Source organism: Calonectris borealis, chromosome 1, assembly GCF_964195595.1.
Source record: "Calonectris borealis chromosome 1, bCalBor7.hap1.2, whole genome shotgun sequence".
NCBI lineage: Eukaryota > Metazoa > Chordata > Aves > Procellariiformes > Procellariidae > Calonectris > Calonectris borealis.
In genome coordinates this window covers 6857154-6873191 of record NC_134312.1, presented here as the reverse complement: position 1 = coordinate 6873191, position 16038 = coordinate 6857154, and the positions used below count along the sequence as shown (strand labels likewise).

At 45.0% G+C, this 16038-nt stretch overlaps 1 protein-coding gene across 6 annotated transcripts in view; it reads right to left on the bottom strand.

Annotated features, from left to right (window-relative positions):
- CELF2 (CUGBP Elav-like family member 2) overlaps positions 1-16038 on the bottom strand; it is a 565219-nt gene that overhangs the window by 15150 nt on the left and 534031 nt on the right. For 4 of the 6 annotated variants that reach the window (XM_075143385.1, XM_075143348.1, XM_075143364.1 and 1 more), the window contains one exon: positions 1547-1666. In XM_075143385.1, the coding sequence (XP_074999486.1) occupies positions 1547-1666 (120 nt within the window). Of the gene's footprint in view, positions 1-1534; positions 1667-16038 lie in introns of all 6 variants that reach the window. The other 2 variants (XM_075143378.1, XM_075143357.1) reach the window with 1 other exon arrangement.

Sequence of the window (16038 nt, the reverse complement as noted above, 5' to 3'; positions counted from 1 at the left end):
GAAAACGTAACCTCTTTGCTTGTAGCCTAGCAAGAAGTGTTAAAAGGAGCGCAACGGAAGGGTTCCCACGCAAAGTCAAGAGCTCATAGGTGATTCATTCTCGCTCGGTCTTGGTGAAGGGGACATTGTCTTGGAGTGCTCCAGTGTGCCTGGGTTCTTAGTACTTGTGGGAGGGAAGGAGTGGGAAGCCATACTCCGCTCTTGATATTGTCTCTTATAAACCAAGTAAAGCACAATGACTGTTTATCAGGAAAGGACATGTAATGATTTCTTACTTAGGACAGAGTAGCTCTCTTACTAAAAGAGCTCATGAGAGGAGATTAAGTTAGCTTTTTATGCATGCCGTTTTTAGTGGCTTGCTTTAATACTAATGTAATAATACGAAAGGAAACTAACACCTGCCATTTTGGGACCTAACACTTCCTTTTCTTAAGTTGTTCTTGAGTCATATTTACTATGAGGTTGGTTGTGTGAAATACGCATGTCCTTGCCAGAAGCAAGACCTGTTTGACACAAGACCCCATGCAACCACTCAACATTGCTACATGGACATCCATTAGCCCCCTTCCTTCCCAACTCCCAACAATGACAACCAGAGATCACAGAACAAAAAGATTGGGTGAGCAGCCAAGTAACAGTGACAGAAAGGACATCATGCAGAGCATCAGAGTGAGCAAGAGATACTGAGGAGGACATCCATTCCTGGGGGTACATTATGATGGGTCATGGACTGGCAATGACCAAATAGATTCCTTGCATTGCAAAAGGAAATGCAAGGAGCAACAGCAGCTAAAAAAAAAGGGAGGGGGAAAATGCAGCTGACAAATCTCTTCCATTGCAGGCAAAGGTGAAGTCATCATAGCAGAAACAATAAAAAAAAAAAATCCTTCTTCTTCAGGAAAATCTTGACCAAGGCTAAGAACACGGAAGAATGTTCTAACAACTACTGGCATCTACTTAGCTGGAGATGCCAGGGTTTGTTTAAGATGTCCTAGGATAGATGTGCATGCTCTGGTATTACAGGTGACTGACTGCATCATTCTCTTATACTTGCCAATTAAAAGCCAAAGACTTGCCTTCATTATTAAAGTATGTCACTCTCAAGTCAGTTTGATAATTCCTACAGACATTTTAAAAGGACTGCCTCCATGGCAAACATCTTTCTTATCACTACATTCCTGAGTGAGGTTTTGTACATTGGGGTGATATACATGTCGTCAGACTCCCTAAATGAAAAAGGAGCATCTCCTATAACCTAGATAACCCACATCCCTGGTGACATTTCTTTTACCTTCCATACACCCTGCAAGGAAAGGAGTCTTTGTGTAGGGGCCCAAGGGACTTCACTTTGCAGAGCAAACTACATGAAACTAAAAGACTCCAGAACTGCATATGTACCATGAATGGAACTAGATCAACTGGACCCCCTTATTTTGTATACAGATTAAAAATAAACATCTCATCGCTTTACATTTGATAGTTTTTGTGGCATGATTATGGGGGAAGGCTGTCCACCACAGCAATAAATACTCACTGTTTACGGTACCTGCTAGTGCATTAATATTATTCAGTCCAACAGTGGCTCCAGCCAATCCTTGGAGAGTACCCAGAGAAGTCAAAGAATTCATGGCCGCACCAGCTGTGGAATTAGCAGTTGATGCAGCCACTGAAAGGAAAAAAAAGCAAGGCAAAATTAAGGCCATATTTTGCTTATTTTAGTTGATCACAAAACAGCTTACAATAATGCTTAGCTCAACAACAGGGCTACTTGCAAGAAAAAGGAAAAAAAGAAAATGACCAATAGACCAACCTTATTCAAGATATTACTAGTATGTTTGTTCACGGAGAGTGTTGATAAGCCTTTAACTGCAAAGACCGGATCACAAAATTTAGCATTGTGCTATTAGTCTCGTGCAGGCCTCCGATTACTACCCACTACTGGTTATACAGGCTGGCAGTGAGGAGGTTGCAGGGAGAAGTCCCGAAGGGATCAAAAGGGACTTCAGGGCGCTGGGGCGACTGCTGGGAGGATCGGGAGCACAGGTAGTGTTTTCCTCGATCCCTTTAGTGGCGGGGCGGAACACCGAAAGGAACAGGAAAACTCATCGGATCAACACGTGGCTCAGGGGCTGGTGCCATCAACAGAATTTTGGCTTCTTTGACCACGGGGAGGTTTACATGGCACCGGGCCTGCTGGCGACGGACGGAGTTCAGCTGTCTCGCAGGGGGAAAAGGATTCTCGCGTGTGAGTTGGCGGGGCTCATCGAGAGGGCTTTAAACTAGATTCGAAGGGGGACGGGGATAAAACCAGGCTCTCTAGAGAAGAGCCTAGGGTCCGCACGCCATTGTCGGGGGAGAAATCGGCAGCCCAGCTCAAGTGCATCTATACCAATGCACGCAGCATGGGCGGCAAACAGGAGGAGCTGGAAGCCATTGTGCAGCGGGGTAGCTATGACTTAGTCGCCATCACGGAAACGTGGTGGGATGAGTCGCACGATTGGAGTGCTGCAATGGATGGCTATAAGCTTTTCAGAAGGAACAGGCGAGGAAGGAGAGGCGGTGGAGTAGCCCTGTATGTTAGGGAATGCTTCGACTGTCTAGAGCTCGATGGTAGTGATGACGAGGTCGAGTGCTTGTGGGTAAGGATGAGGGGGAAGGCCAACAAGGCAGATATCCTGCTGGGGGTCTGTTATAGACCACCTGGCCAGGAAGAGGAGGCAGACGAAATATTCTACCAGAGGCTGGCAGAAGTCTCCCAGTCGCTAGCCCTTGTTCTTGTGGGGGACTTCAACTTTCCGGATGTCTGCTGGAAATACCACACGGCAGAGAGGAAACAGTCGAGGAGGTTCCTGGAGTGTGTGGAGGATAACTTCCTGACGCAGCTGGTAAGCGAGCCCACCAGGGGAGATGCCTCGCTTGACCTGCTGTTCACGAACAGAGAAGGGCTGGTGGGAGATGTGGTGGTCGGAGGCCGGCTTGGGCTTAGCGACCATGAAATGGTAGAATTTTCGATACTTGGTGAAGTAAAGAGGGGGGCCAGCAAAACCGCTACCATGGACTTCCGGCGGGCGGACTTTGGCCTGCTCAGGACACTGGTCGAGAGGGTCCCTTGGGAGACGGTCCTGAAGGGCAAAGGGGTCCAGGAAGGCTGGACGTTCTTCAAGAAGGAAGTCTTAAAGGCGCAGGAGCGGGCTGTCCCCATGTGCCGCAAGAAGAACGGGCGGGGAAGGCGACCGGCCTGGCTGAACGGGGAGCTCTGGCTGGGACTCAGGGAAAAAAGGAGAGTTTATCACTTGTGGAGGAAGGGTCAGGCAACTCAGGAAGAGTACAGGGATCGCGTTAGGTCGTGCAGAGAGGAAATTAGAAAGGCAAAAGCCCAGCTAGAACTCAACCTGGCCACTGTCGTGAGAGACAACAAAAAATGCTTTTATAAGTATGTTAATGACAAAAGGAGAGCCAAGGAGAATCTCCATCCTCTATTGGATGCGGGGGGGAACGTTGCCACCAAGGATGAGGAAAAGGCTGAGGTACTCAACGCCTTCTTTGCCTCAGTCTTTAGTAGTCAGAGTGGTTATCCTCAGGGTACTCAGCCCCCTGAGCTGGAAGACAGGGACGACGAGCAGGATAAACCCCCATAATTCAAGAGGATGAAGTTCATGACCTGCTATGCCACCTGGATGTTCACAAGTCTATGGGGCCGGATGGGATCCACCCGAGGGTTCTGAGGGAGCTGGCGGAGGAGCTTGCCGAGCCGCTCTCCATCATTTACCAGCAGTCCTGGTTAACTGGGGAGGTCCCGGATGACTGGAGGCTCGCCAATGTGACTCCCATCTACAAGAAGGGCCGGAAGGAGGATCCAGGGAACTACAGGCCGGTCAGCCTGACCTCGGTGCCGGGGAAGATCATGGAGCGGTTGGTTTTGAGGGTGCTCACGAGCCATGTCCGGGACAACCAGGGGATCAGGCCCAGCCAGCACGGGTTCATGGAAGGCAGGTCCTGCTTGACCAACCTGATCTCCTTCTATGACCAGGTGACCCGCCTCGTGGATGAGGGAAAGGCAGTGGATGTGGTCTACTTGGACTTCAGTAAGGCCTTTGACACTGTCTCCCACAGCATTCTCCTAGAGAAGCTGGCGGCTCACGGCCTAGACAGGTACACTCTTCGCTGGGTAAAAAACTGGCTGTAGGGCCGAGCCCAGAGAGTTGTGGTGAACGGAGTTAAATCCAGTTGGCGGCCGGTCACGAGCGGTGTTCCCCAGGGCTCAGTTTTGGGGCCGGTCCTGTTCAATATCTTCATCAATGATCTGGACGAGGGGATTGAGTGCTCCCTCAGTAAGTTTGCAGACGACACCAAGTTGGGCGGGAGTGTTGATCTGCTGGAGGGTAGGAAGGCTCTGCAGAGGGACCTGGACAGGCTGGATCGATGGGCCGAGGCCAACTGTATGAGATTCAACAAGGCCAAGTGCCGGGTCCTGCACTTCGGCCACAACAACCCCAGGCAACGCTACAGGCTTGGGGAAGAGTGGCTGGAAAGCTGCCCAGAGGAAAAGGACCTGGGGGTGCTGGTTGACAGCCGGCTGAACATGAGCCTGCAGTGTGCCCAGGTGGCCAAGAAGGCCAACGGCATCCTGGCCTGTATCAGAAATAGTGTGGCCAGCAGGAATAGGGAGGTGATCGTGCCCCTGTACTCGGCACTGGTGAGGCCGCACCTCGAATACTGTGTTCAGTTTTGGGCCCCTCACTACAAGAAGGACATGGAGGTGCTGGAGCGCGTCCAGAGGAGGGCAACGAAGCTGGTGAAGGGCCTGGAGCACAAGTCTTATGAGGAGCGGCTGAGGGAACTGGGGTTGTTTAGCCTGGAGAAGAGGAGGCCGAGGGGAGACCTCATCGCGCTCTACAACTACCTGAAAGGAGGTTGTAGCGAGGTGGGGGTTGGTCCCTTCTCCCAAGTAACCAGCGATAGGACAAGAGGAAATGGCCTCAAGTTGCGCCAAGGGAGGTTTAGATTGGACATTAGGAAAAATTTCTTTACTGAAAGAGTGGTCAGGCCTTGGAACAGGCTGCCCAGGGAAGTGGTGGAGTCACCATCCCTGGAAGTATTTAAAAGACGTGTAGATGAGGCCCTTAGGGACATGGTGTAGTGGGCATGGTGGTGTTGGGTTGACGGTTGGACACGATGATCTTAGAGGTCTTTTCCAACCTGTATGATTCTATGATTCTATTCTATGATTCTATGATTATTTGCAAACATAATACAGAAACAGCAAGTATGGGATCAGTCACTTTCTCAGAAGTTTGTCAATCAACCTAACGTCCCAGGCTGATCAGCTAACCAGGCTATTGAGACTTTGCCACATTTTAAACTCTATCATTGAAAAAAAATAGAATTCCTCATTGTAATTTTGTCATACAACAGCTTTCTGTTCTGGGCCCCAAGTGTTCTAAAAGAAATTTTAATTATTCCAAGTGAGACGCTATACCATTATGGCTCTGCTCTAGGACACTGTAGGAATCATTTATAGCCTTAAAGTTTACAAAAAGAAGCATGACCAGCCAAATACAAAATGTAACTACTATCCATTTTATTGCAGGTTTTTAGCCTGGCCTTTGTACATAACTAGTCATGTATATGCACCCCATAAATGACACTACGTGCATCCCCAAAAGCTCTGCCAGAGGGGAAGCTGAGGCTCAGGTGGAGAAAAGGTGCTTGCTGCTACAATGCCAAGGGAATGATGAAGGTGGATGAGGTGAATCCATCTAAACTACACGCTTAGGAAGAGAAAGAGACTCACTCTCTTGTCAGAGGAAAGTAATAAAGCACCTTGGAAAGAGCTATCATTTAGGATAGGTTGGATGAATTAGAAATATGTGTCTCATAGAAGGGCCTTGAATAACCAGTGTAGATTAAACACTTAACTTACAGGTAGATAAAGTTATACCAGATGAATCACACTCATAAAAGCTGTGGAAGCAATTAGGTTTTTAGCTTGTCTCCTGAGCCCTACTTTAGTGCATCAATCATAAAGACTTTCTTTTCCTTTAAAAAGTTGCATTATCTTCTGAAAAGTGAACATGTAAAGTCAGAGTTTTGTTGATGATTTACCAGAGGCACATCATGTCTACACCACGCTTTTTTGCTCCTATTCATTACCTAGCTGTGAAATGGTTAAGATCACTTTTATCTTGATGCTCTTTTGAGCTGTCAAACACATCAGATTACTAAGTGAACCCTCAAGAAAGTGAAGTCTCTACAGTTGGCAGGATCCAGTAAGGAAAATAGGAGGCAACTTTTTCACTCTGTGGGTAAACCTCAAAGCTCTAACCTGCAAATAATCCACCTTTACAACCTTAGACCCACCAAAACCAAGCCTTCTCACTCATGGGACCTCAAAGTACAAAAGACTTTCCCGGTGTGGGTGAGGAGAGATTTCCAGACTCTGTGAGGCATTCCTTGTCCCCACTTCCCCAGCATCTGCAATGTTAACTTGAATAATTTTATGTGTTGCAGATAGAAGCAGCTTTGATTATTCAATCTCCCTCCACAAAGCAATAAGAAGCCAATAATCTCTTTGATTAAAAAAAAAAGTAATCAAAAAACCCAAGTAAAAAACCACTTTTGTCAGATAATGTCGGCACCAACAGAGAAGAGAGAAAAAAATCAAAGTGAATCAATGTCAGTGAATTCCCTGTGACCAGCGCTGCTCCGTGTTTCTGTTCATATTCATTAGCAGAGCATTTAAATGAATCTGAAGGATCTGATTGGTTTTGACTGGGCTGAATTCCATCCGTTTCTGTTTCAGAGGATTATTACCCTTTTCTCTTGAGGAAACACATATATTTAAGAAATGAGAGAAATGGGGGCTAGGAAACTGCCGGAAAATTACATTAAAGCTCTTGGGGGCAAATAACTCCTGCGAATGAGAGCCATACGCTTATGGATTGTCAACACATCTGTTGGAGAAGGCAGAAAAACCTGATTAAATCCTTCCCTCTTGCGCAGCCCACAGAGTGCGTTGTGGTGGCTCTTAACATAGCCTCACTGCTCAAACACATGCTCCGGGGATGGCCGGTACCCGGGGCCAGCATCTCTTTTCTTCTTTTATTCATATCAAGTTTCTCTATTCCATCAGACAAACACAGAGCAGGTGCCTCAGTGATTCTTCCATTGCAATGCAGATTATCTAGTTTGCCTAAATAATGACTTGGCATATGATCAATGTAAAATACTAGTTAGAGCAGTGAAGCACCTCAGAAATCCGCGTTTTGTTGTTGCGGCTATTACTTCTGCTTAGCAGTGATCTGTCTCACAGGTCCACTGGGACAATGCTTTTTCTTCTTTGGCTTATTATGCCTTTGAGGAGAAAGAAACAGAACAAATTGTGTGGTTTCCATTATCTTATTGAACGTGGGGTGAACAGGAATGAAGGGAGCTCCTTTTGTTAGGGCACTTGTAAAGGACAGACCCAGCACCTTGCTGGGTGAGGTTTCCTGAGAGACTCCACACTAGTGATCGCCTTCTCTTTGACTGAAATGAAGATGAGGACAGTGATGAGCTAAAACACTATCATAAAGGGGCCATAAAAGGTCCAAGACATTAAGAGAGGTGAAAATTTCTCACAAAATGCTCGATAAAACCAACAGATGAACCAATGGTATTCCTTGTCCCCAAAAAACTTCAAGAGAGATGAAACAGAAGTTAAAAGGTCCTACAAGACACGTGTGGAGGCTTAGGCCAGCTGAAAGTTTTTACTTCATGTGCTCCTGGAACACGTTGAAATCTATCTAAAGACAAGGACTGTGCTTCTCCTCTCTTTGCCCTTTTCTAGTTTCTTTCATCTAAAAAATTGTAACGTATATTGAACCAAAGGGAGAAAAGAAAAATCACATGCCTTGTGGTAACGGTAGATGACTGCGCTACTTTGGGGGAACCTGTATAACTCTCTGGTGTCAGCAAAGCTCTTGGGCTCCACAACTGCTCAGAGTAACGGCAAAGGAAGTATAATTCACTGTTGGAATAGCGCTACTCTATATTTATGGCTTTTAGTTGTCCAGATGACAAAAATAGATTGGATATCTACCGAATTTATAAATTGGTTTTCACCAGGTTCCCCTGCTACCAAATAAATTAAAAGAAAACATTTCACAGCTCCCTCCATCCTCCACACCAGAACATCGCTGCTCTGAATTGAATCATTTCATCAGGCTGCTTAATAAACAGTAGGCATCTGTCTCCAGGTACTTAGACAGCCTGATGTACGGAGCTTGGTGCCAGTAGGAACTGCCCTCTTTGTGCTACTGGTGCATTTGGTGCAACAGTCAGGAAAATCAAAACACACAAAAAAATGTGCAAATGACCTGGATTTCTGGTGTCACTCTGTATGGCACACCCTCTATCCACAACATTTGGTGTATTATTTTTCTCTTTTGTACTGGTTTTGGCTGGGATAGAGTGAATTTTCTTCATAGTAGCTAGTATGGGGCTACCGGCTGGGGTTAAACCACGACATTTTTAGACTGGCAATTTTATCCTTGCCTCCTTAAAACCTATATATGTCAGGGACTCAATATGTTTCTGGGGCAGCATTAAGTGAGTTAGCTAATACTGAAGCTAGGGGGAGAGATTCAGCAGACTGGAGCTCCAGCCTGATGAATGCTGGCTGAATATACAATAGTTGGTGAAGAACAGAGCTGCTTTTTACCAGCTGCACTAACCATTCCCTCACAATGTTAAGCCCTGGATAAACATCAGAACATGATAGATAAGATTTTGTCTACTCAAAGGAACTTTTTCCTCTCTAACATCAGTCATTGGAATAAGATGACAACTTTCTCAAAGAGGCTGTTGCTCAATCTGAGACTATTGGCAGGAGTTACGGGGTTGAATCCTTTGGCTGTTGTTGCAAGAGTTCAGACAAGAGCTTCATCATATTCCCCACTGACCTTAAAAATCTATTAGTATGTGAAAATAGTATCACAGCATTGGATAAAGAGGTCAGTTTAGACTTGTAAGAGTAAAGAGTTGTCCTGCAACCTGTAGAAGAATCTGCTCTGTCCCCTGCAGATACGCTGCAGGCTGGTCACCTGTTGCCTTCTCCATCCAGGCCCCATACAGAGACTTTACAGAACGCTTTAGCATCTTCAACCATAAAAGGTGAGAAAGTTAAAAATGTTTATTTTACTATTAGAGACCTTACTGTTTCTTCTTCATTGACCCCTCTATTCCCACATTTCTGTGTCAGTCTCACAGCCTTCCTGTTTTCTTCCAAACTCAACTCCACTTTAATAAACATCCAGAAACCTTCAAATAATACAAATAATATTATTAAGAAGCTGTGAAATGGAGAAGGGCACGGCTGCAGCCTCCCCGCAACACACCCCTACATCACTCCCAACCCCAGCCATTTGATCTTACTGTGCTTCTTCCATTTAATTGATGAAAATTTTGCTATCAGCTTCATTATGAATAAAGAGAATTGGCCTTTGGTTAATATATTCTTTAACAGAGCTCCCTTTGATACATTCGGAGTGGATGTTCTACGCAGTACAGATATTTGTGTTTAACTAGCAGTGTTGCATTCATAGAGATTTTTAAGGCTGGAAGGAGCTGGCGTTTTCAACTATTCTCCTCAACACATTTATTTCTGCCTGTAAAAGGTTATAGCGCCTTTTAGGTCAGAGTTTTTTAAATAGAAATCTAAAATAGCAATGATCCATTTCCCTTTTAATTTAAGTAACATTTCAACACAATTCCCCAAAACTATGCCAACCTGGAAAAACAACCGGTATTAGCATAGAAACTTTTGGCCATTCTTTTGGCTAGCTTATGTCCACAGAGTCATGATGATTTACATCATCTGGATTTACATCAGCTGGAAAACTAGATTCAGGATAACAGCATTTAGGAAAGGCAATGATGCGTAAATATTTCTTTGGCTTTGCTGTGCACACTGTGGTTGGGATTAATTTCCCCACCTTTGGCAGCCTCATCGTTAGTTTAAGCTAGTCTAGTCAAAACTATTCTTTTGGAGTGTCTCTAAGGTTAAGAGACCTCCAACTCAAACACCCTCGTTTTAAATTTCTATCTCAGGATGGGTGAATTGCCCTCTGGAAGTGCCCCTGTTTCCACTGATTGGGATGGTGAACTCAGAGTGGACATAGACCATTAGAGAGGAAAGGTGTTGTGGGATGGATCCTGCCCTTCCTGTCGGCCACACGCTGTGTCACAAGCCGGTGATCTCAAAGCGAGGGATCTGCTTTCATCTTGCACGCAGAACCAATGCCAAACCAGGCAAACTCAGGAGTTTGAATGTAATCACCTCAATCAAATCTTGGGCTCAGAGAATTGCCTGGTGCTGGGCAATTCTGAGCTGATCTGCAAAGCACAGCCTGCCGGAGAAAGGAGCTAGGCGGCAGGGACTTTCAGTAGAGGTCACACAAAGTAGGGTGGCCTTGCACAAGCGCACGCCAGATGAGCTAATCTTCTAGATCTATTGATGCCTCTCCCACTTCTGCCTCAAACTTCTTGTGCTGCCCTGGATAAAGCACTTGCTACGGTTTTTTGCTGCAAGACAGGGCTAATTCTGCTTCTTCCCAGTTGCTGGCTTGTCCCTTAGAAAGCCATATCTTGGAGGCACAGGCTCATTCTTGTCATGCTTATTTACTTCCTACACTTAAGACCAAGGAGTGCCCTTGATAGGGCTTCTAGGTATACTGAAGTAAGAAAACTACAGACCTCTGTTCGTCTGTAGTACAGCCTTGGGCAAATCCCACCCCTCTCATGTCTCAGGGCCAATTTATAAAATTAATCCTCTTCCCCAACAGAGGAGGTCAACTGCAGGGTTCAAGGAGGCTGCCTGAGCCCTCGGTGATGAAACCAAGTACTACATAAATGCTCCCTCTCATTGTTGCTCTGAAGAAAAGGACCTATTCAAATCACACATGTACCGCTATGATTTAGCAGAGACTGTTTGCAGTGTGTAGTTGACTTCATTCTTTCCTTAATTTTTTTGCTAAATGTCTAAGTAATAAAGAACTCCAATGACTTCTCAGCAAAGTCATATACCCCAGAAAAAAGGGGTCTCTTGGAAACTCCAATACTATATATGCTAACTTGGCACTATTTTATGGGTGGTTATATGAAGGCTGTGCACTCTCTCCATTCCTCTTCGCCTTGTCCTGTTCCCTTCCCCCTCTTCCAACACTGGCATACTGTCTGGAAACGGTACACGGTCACACCGCAGGCCTGGGACTAAGGTATTAAGAATATCAAAGAGGCATTTCAAAGACTTTAAGTGATGTTTCTTTTTGGAAGCATTATTTTGGTTTTAGGGCAGGACTGAAGGAGAACGGGCAAAGAAACGCAAGGGCAGCTTTAGCTCTTTCCCTGCATGGAGGGTTGCTGTAGATCTTCACCCACCCCATCCGTGTGAAGAGAGCAGCTAATGTTTCTGGAGCAGAACCAGCTTCCTGGTGCTGCAGGGCTTCAGGGCAGCTCCAACGCTGGCTTAACTACGCCGGGGCTTTCCACATAGGGATTCACAAGGGTAACTGTGTCAGCCCTGCCGACAGCTTTGCTCCAGGCAGCTCTCGGTTACCCTCCACAATTGCCTGTCGCTACCTAACGCAAGGCACAACAGGAAGCTCAAGGTTTCCTTTGATGTCAGCTACCTGCTCATCTGTGTTCCGGTCACATCCTGCTTAGTCAGTTGTAGAGGATGTGCATATGTTTAAAAGCAAACCACACCGCTCAGCTGTGAACCACAACTTTGTTCTTGTTGTTTTACTTAATGGAGAGTTTAAATAACTCTGTGTTCAAAGTACTTATTTTGCTCCGGTTAAGACGATATAGTAGTGCACCAGGGATCAATATTACCCACAAATTTAAGGTTCAGTAGCTCTATGACTTTAAGCATGAGAAGTTGCAGAGAAAACATGTTCTCTTTTGGGAGAGACTCCTGTCAAATTTGTATTGGCAGTTGTCTGAGTTCAGAATCCTCTTTCTTGTACTGAATTTGGGTGTATTTCTGATTTTCTGCTGCCTTCCTGAGCTCGCTGACTCCAAGGACTAGATAAAATAGATCTGACTTAATCTGCTCCTGACTAAATGGCTGCCATTCAGAGAGACGCAGACGGGCAGAGTTGGCCAACAGGAACCTTATGAAATTTAACAAGGACAGATGCAAAGTCCTCCACCTGGGAAGGAATAATCCCTTTCAGTAACACAGGCTGGGATGGATGGGCTGGGGAGCAGCTCTGCTGAAAAGGACCTGGGGGAGTCCTGGTGGGAGGTGACCATGAGCCAGCAGCATGCCCTGGCAGCAAAGCAAGCCAACAGCGTCCTGGGCTGTTGGAACAGGAGAAGAGCCAGGAGACCCAGGTGATTTTTCCTCTTTACTCAACACTTGTTAGATCACATCTAAATACTACATCCAGATTTAGGGTCCTCATTGCAAAGAAAACATTGATCAGCTGGAGGGTGTTCAGTGGAAGGCCAGCCAGATGGTCAGGGGCTGGAGCACTCATCCTGTAACAAGCTGGACTGTTCAGGCTGGAGAAGATATGGCTTCAGGTGGACCTAAAGCAGCCTCCCAGTACTTATGAGGAGGGCATCAGCTAGACAGAGCAGTAGTGCATGATGGGAGGACGAGAGGTAAATTGAAACAAGAGAGGGTCAGTCCAGATATAAGAAAAAACATTTGTACCATGAGGATTGTCAAGCACTGGAACAGATTACCTAGGTTGCCCAGTCCATGTCCTTGGAGGTTTTCAAGTCTTGACTGGATCAAGCCCTGAGCAACCTGATCTCACCTCACACCTGACCCTGCTTTGAGCAGGGGGTTGGACTACAGACCTCCTGAGGGACCTTCCAACCTCGATTATTCTATGAACCTATAAAAAGTAGAACGGTGTAGCGGAAAAATAGAAAAAGTCAGGTAACACTGAGGCAGAATGAAAAAAAGCTGAAGAATGAAGATGTGTTGGCAGGAAACTGAACAGAAGATCTGGCTTCTCTTCTTGGGTCTGTTTACAGGAATATGGGTTGACACCGAATATACCATTTAACTCTTGGCTGTGCTTCTGATTCTAGTCTGCCACAACTACTTCGTGTGTAAAACTTCCAGGGCTAGATCTACATCTAACAAAAGGAGGTCCTGACCTTGGATGATTCCTTGAGATTTTAGATTCCTTTCAATTTCCTTTAGATTTAGCAACGTGTAACAGAAAATAAAATCGTAGTAGAAGAACGGAAAGAAAGGATATAAAGAAATTACGTGAAGAGAGTAAATGTAGTAAGAAAAGAAAATCAAAATTACTTTAATATTTCTAGCATCTCCCCAGTCACTGACATAGAAAAAATATTATAAGAGTTGGGGACAAAAGGAAAAGAAATATTAAACCCAAAGTACAAATCTCTAATTTTAGCAAGCTGAATTTAAAATCTTTGTTTACTATCCAAAATCTCTTGGGTAAACAGAATATTCCATTGTTCCTGTGTTAGTACAAGAGGGATAATAAAGCTAAGAGACAACACTGGGTTTAAGGATAATCAGATTAAGGCTGCGTTCTCTGTTTTCTTTCTAATCTTTAGTTGCAAAAACCAACGATGTTTGGAACAATGTCTTGCGAACTCTAAACAAGACGAACACCTGCTGGCCTGAGTGACAGACTACAGATATTGGACAAAGTTTAGTTGTGTTGGACAAAGTCTATGCAAAGCGTCCAACTTTGGTCTGATGCACAACATCTTATTTTGGTTGTGGTACTCTCTTAATCAGAGAAGAAAGGCATCCAACTATAGGAGGTTCTTATGTAGCGGGGAATGTGGATCATCGATCTGCTGTTCTGCAGGATTCTGGCCAGATCTGATCTTACATGTTTAAGATCAATTGGTTATGGTGTCTTCTCTTTACAGAGCACTAACAACAACTGGTTGTTTTAAAGAGATGGAGGCCAAAAACCTTTCTCCTAAACATGCAAATTAAATGTCTCCTATGGAAAAGAGGAGCGATTCGAGTATAGTAATGATGGAGCTTTTGAAATGAGGATTATAAACATGGGCGTGGGGGAGAAGTGGGCAAGTCAATCACACCGCCCATGTGACATTGCTCTCAGGAATTTGCAGTTGCGTTTCTGTCTGAAATGAGAACACTCTACAGACTCTGACTGCATAAGGAACATTTTAAAGGGGAAGAATAATTAAGCGATGACAGCGGCATCATCATTATTAGATAATCACAACCCAGGGGCATTAACAAACGTTGAGTGTCTCTAATCCCATGGGTTCTAATTATTCTGTGGTAATAACCACACCTCCAAGTTTTAATTTATTCTTGTGGAGAATCTGGGGGGGGAAGTGGGGAAAAGGGGGGCATTTTAATATTTTGCTGAAAGAAGATGCAGTTGGCCTTTCAAAAGGGCTCATCAGTATTCCAATCTAACTAGCATGTGTGATTGGCATTAAATTGTCTGCCCTTTACGGTGATCTCCAGCCAATCCGAGCATTCACCCTTGCGCGAACCAGTAGTCTCCCAGTCACTAACATAGCACCAGCATGCACCGGTTCTGTTTCTTGGGGCAATTTTTGGCAAAGGGGAGGTGGATTTTCCTCATCTGGGGAGGTTAATTCTCCATAAGGTCCTCTGACAAACACGTTACCGTTTGGGGGGAGAGAGAAATAAAAACTTGCTAATTTTCTGGTATTTTGGAAGTGCTGTCTGACATGTCAAAAAGGAAGATTCTAGTAAGTTTAAGTGCTCTGCCTGTGCTTGGATAGAATAAAATGGAAGTGACAGACGCACTCCAGGGAAAGAGCACCAGAAAAGCAAGAGAGCAAGAAAGAGTCAAGGGAAACAAGAATGACAATATAGAAAGACATATACTAATATTACAGCCTTTCTCAAATAAGTCAGTGTCGCTCTCCTTCTTCATTACTCACAGGTGAACAATTCCTGTGAAAGATTGTCCATATCTTCTCAGGGCACAGGAAAAGAGAAGCACCAGTGAGGCACGGAGGAAGGGAGAGCAGCATACACTCACCGTCTGGTGCTTCTGTGTGTCTGTGTGCCTGCACGGGCGAATGAGACCAAGCAAGGCAGAGCGGGAGAGGGAGAGGAGGAGAGGAGTCTTTCCGATCCTTTTGGCTGAAGCTGGCTTTCTGAAAACAGCTTTATATTTTACAAAGTCCTTCGAGTTCACTTATACAAGAAAAAAAGAAAGCAGGGAGGTGAACCAATTCATTCAAATTCTTTGCAAATTCAGAAGAAGCCAGGGTCTTCAAGAACTGGAGACTAGCTTTAGACTCATAAATCCATACTCTTCATGGGTGCATGGGTCTTTGAGAGCTCAGGAAGCTCGGTGAGCTTGGGACAAGTGAAAATCAGGGTCACTTATCTTAATCACTTACGTCATTTATGTTAAAGCCTAACTTCACATTTCTGATTGTCTTGAAATTACACTGAGGACCTTCCACGGCAGTGCAAAGGAGGAGGAGCAAACAGAGCACACAAAGGTACTACAGGTGTGGCAGACAAACCCATCAGCTGGCTATTTTTGTAGTTTTCTAGTCTTACCTTCCGTAAGTTTCCTCCAAACCTATCTATCCAACAGAAGGTATTTTAGAAAACAAGGGTTTATTGGTTGGGCATATCTTAGTGAATCTAGGTTATTGTGTTTAAGGTACATTTTTCTGTGAGATTATGAAGATGGGGAGAGAGAGTAAAAAGCAAGTTAATATTCTGGGCCAATTCCACACTGATGCTCCTGTTTTGTTGAAATGTATTGCTCAGTGAAGACCATCCACCTCTACTGTAAACTACAAGTCATATATCCTTTTTCAGCACTGTGCCTGCAACATATCATGCGTTCTTCCCAGCAGACCACAACGATAAATCGCTTTTGGTTTTGGGTGGGATGTACTTTAAAGAGAGGCTGGGGAAGGGAATAATCGGGCACAGTGGACTGGCTCGGGTTAAACTTCATAGCAGCCCATTAGATATTTCCAACTGAAACTCAAAATGAAATCAAACCAAATTGAAAC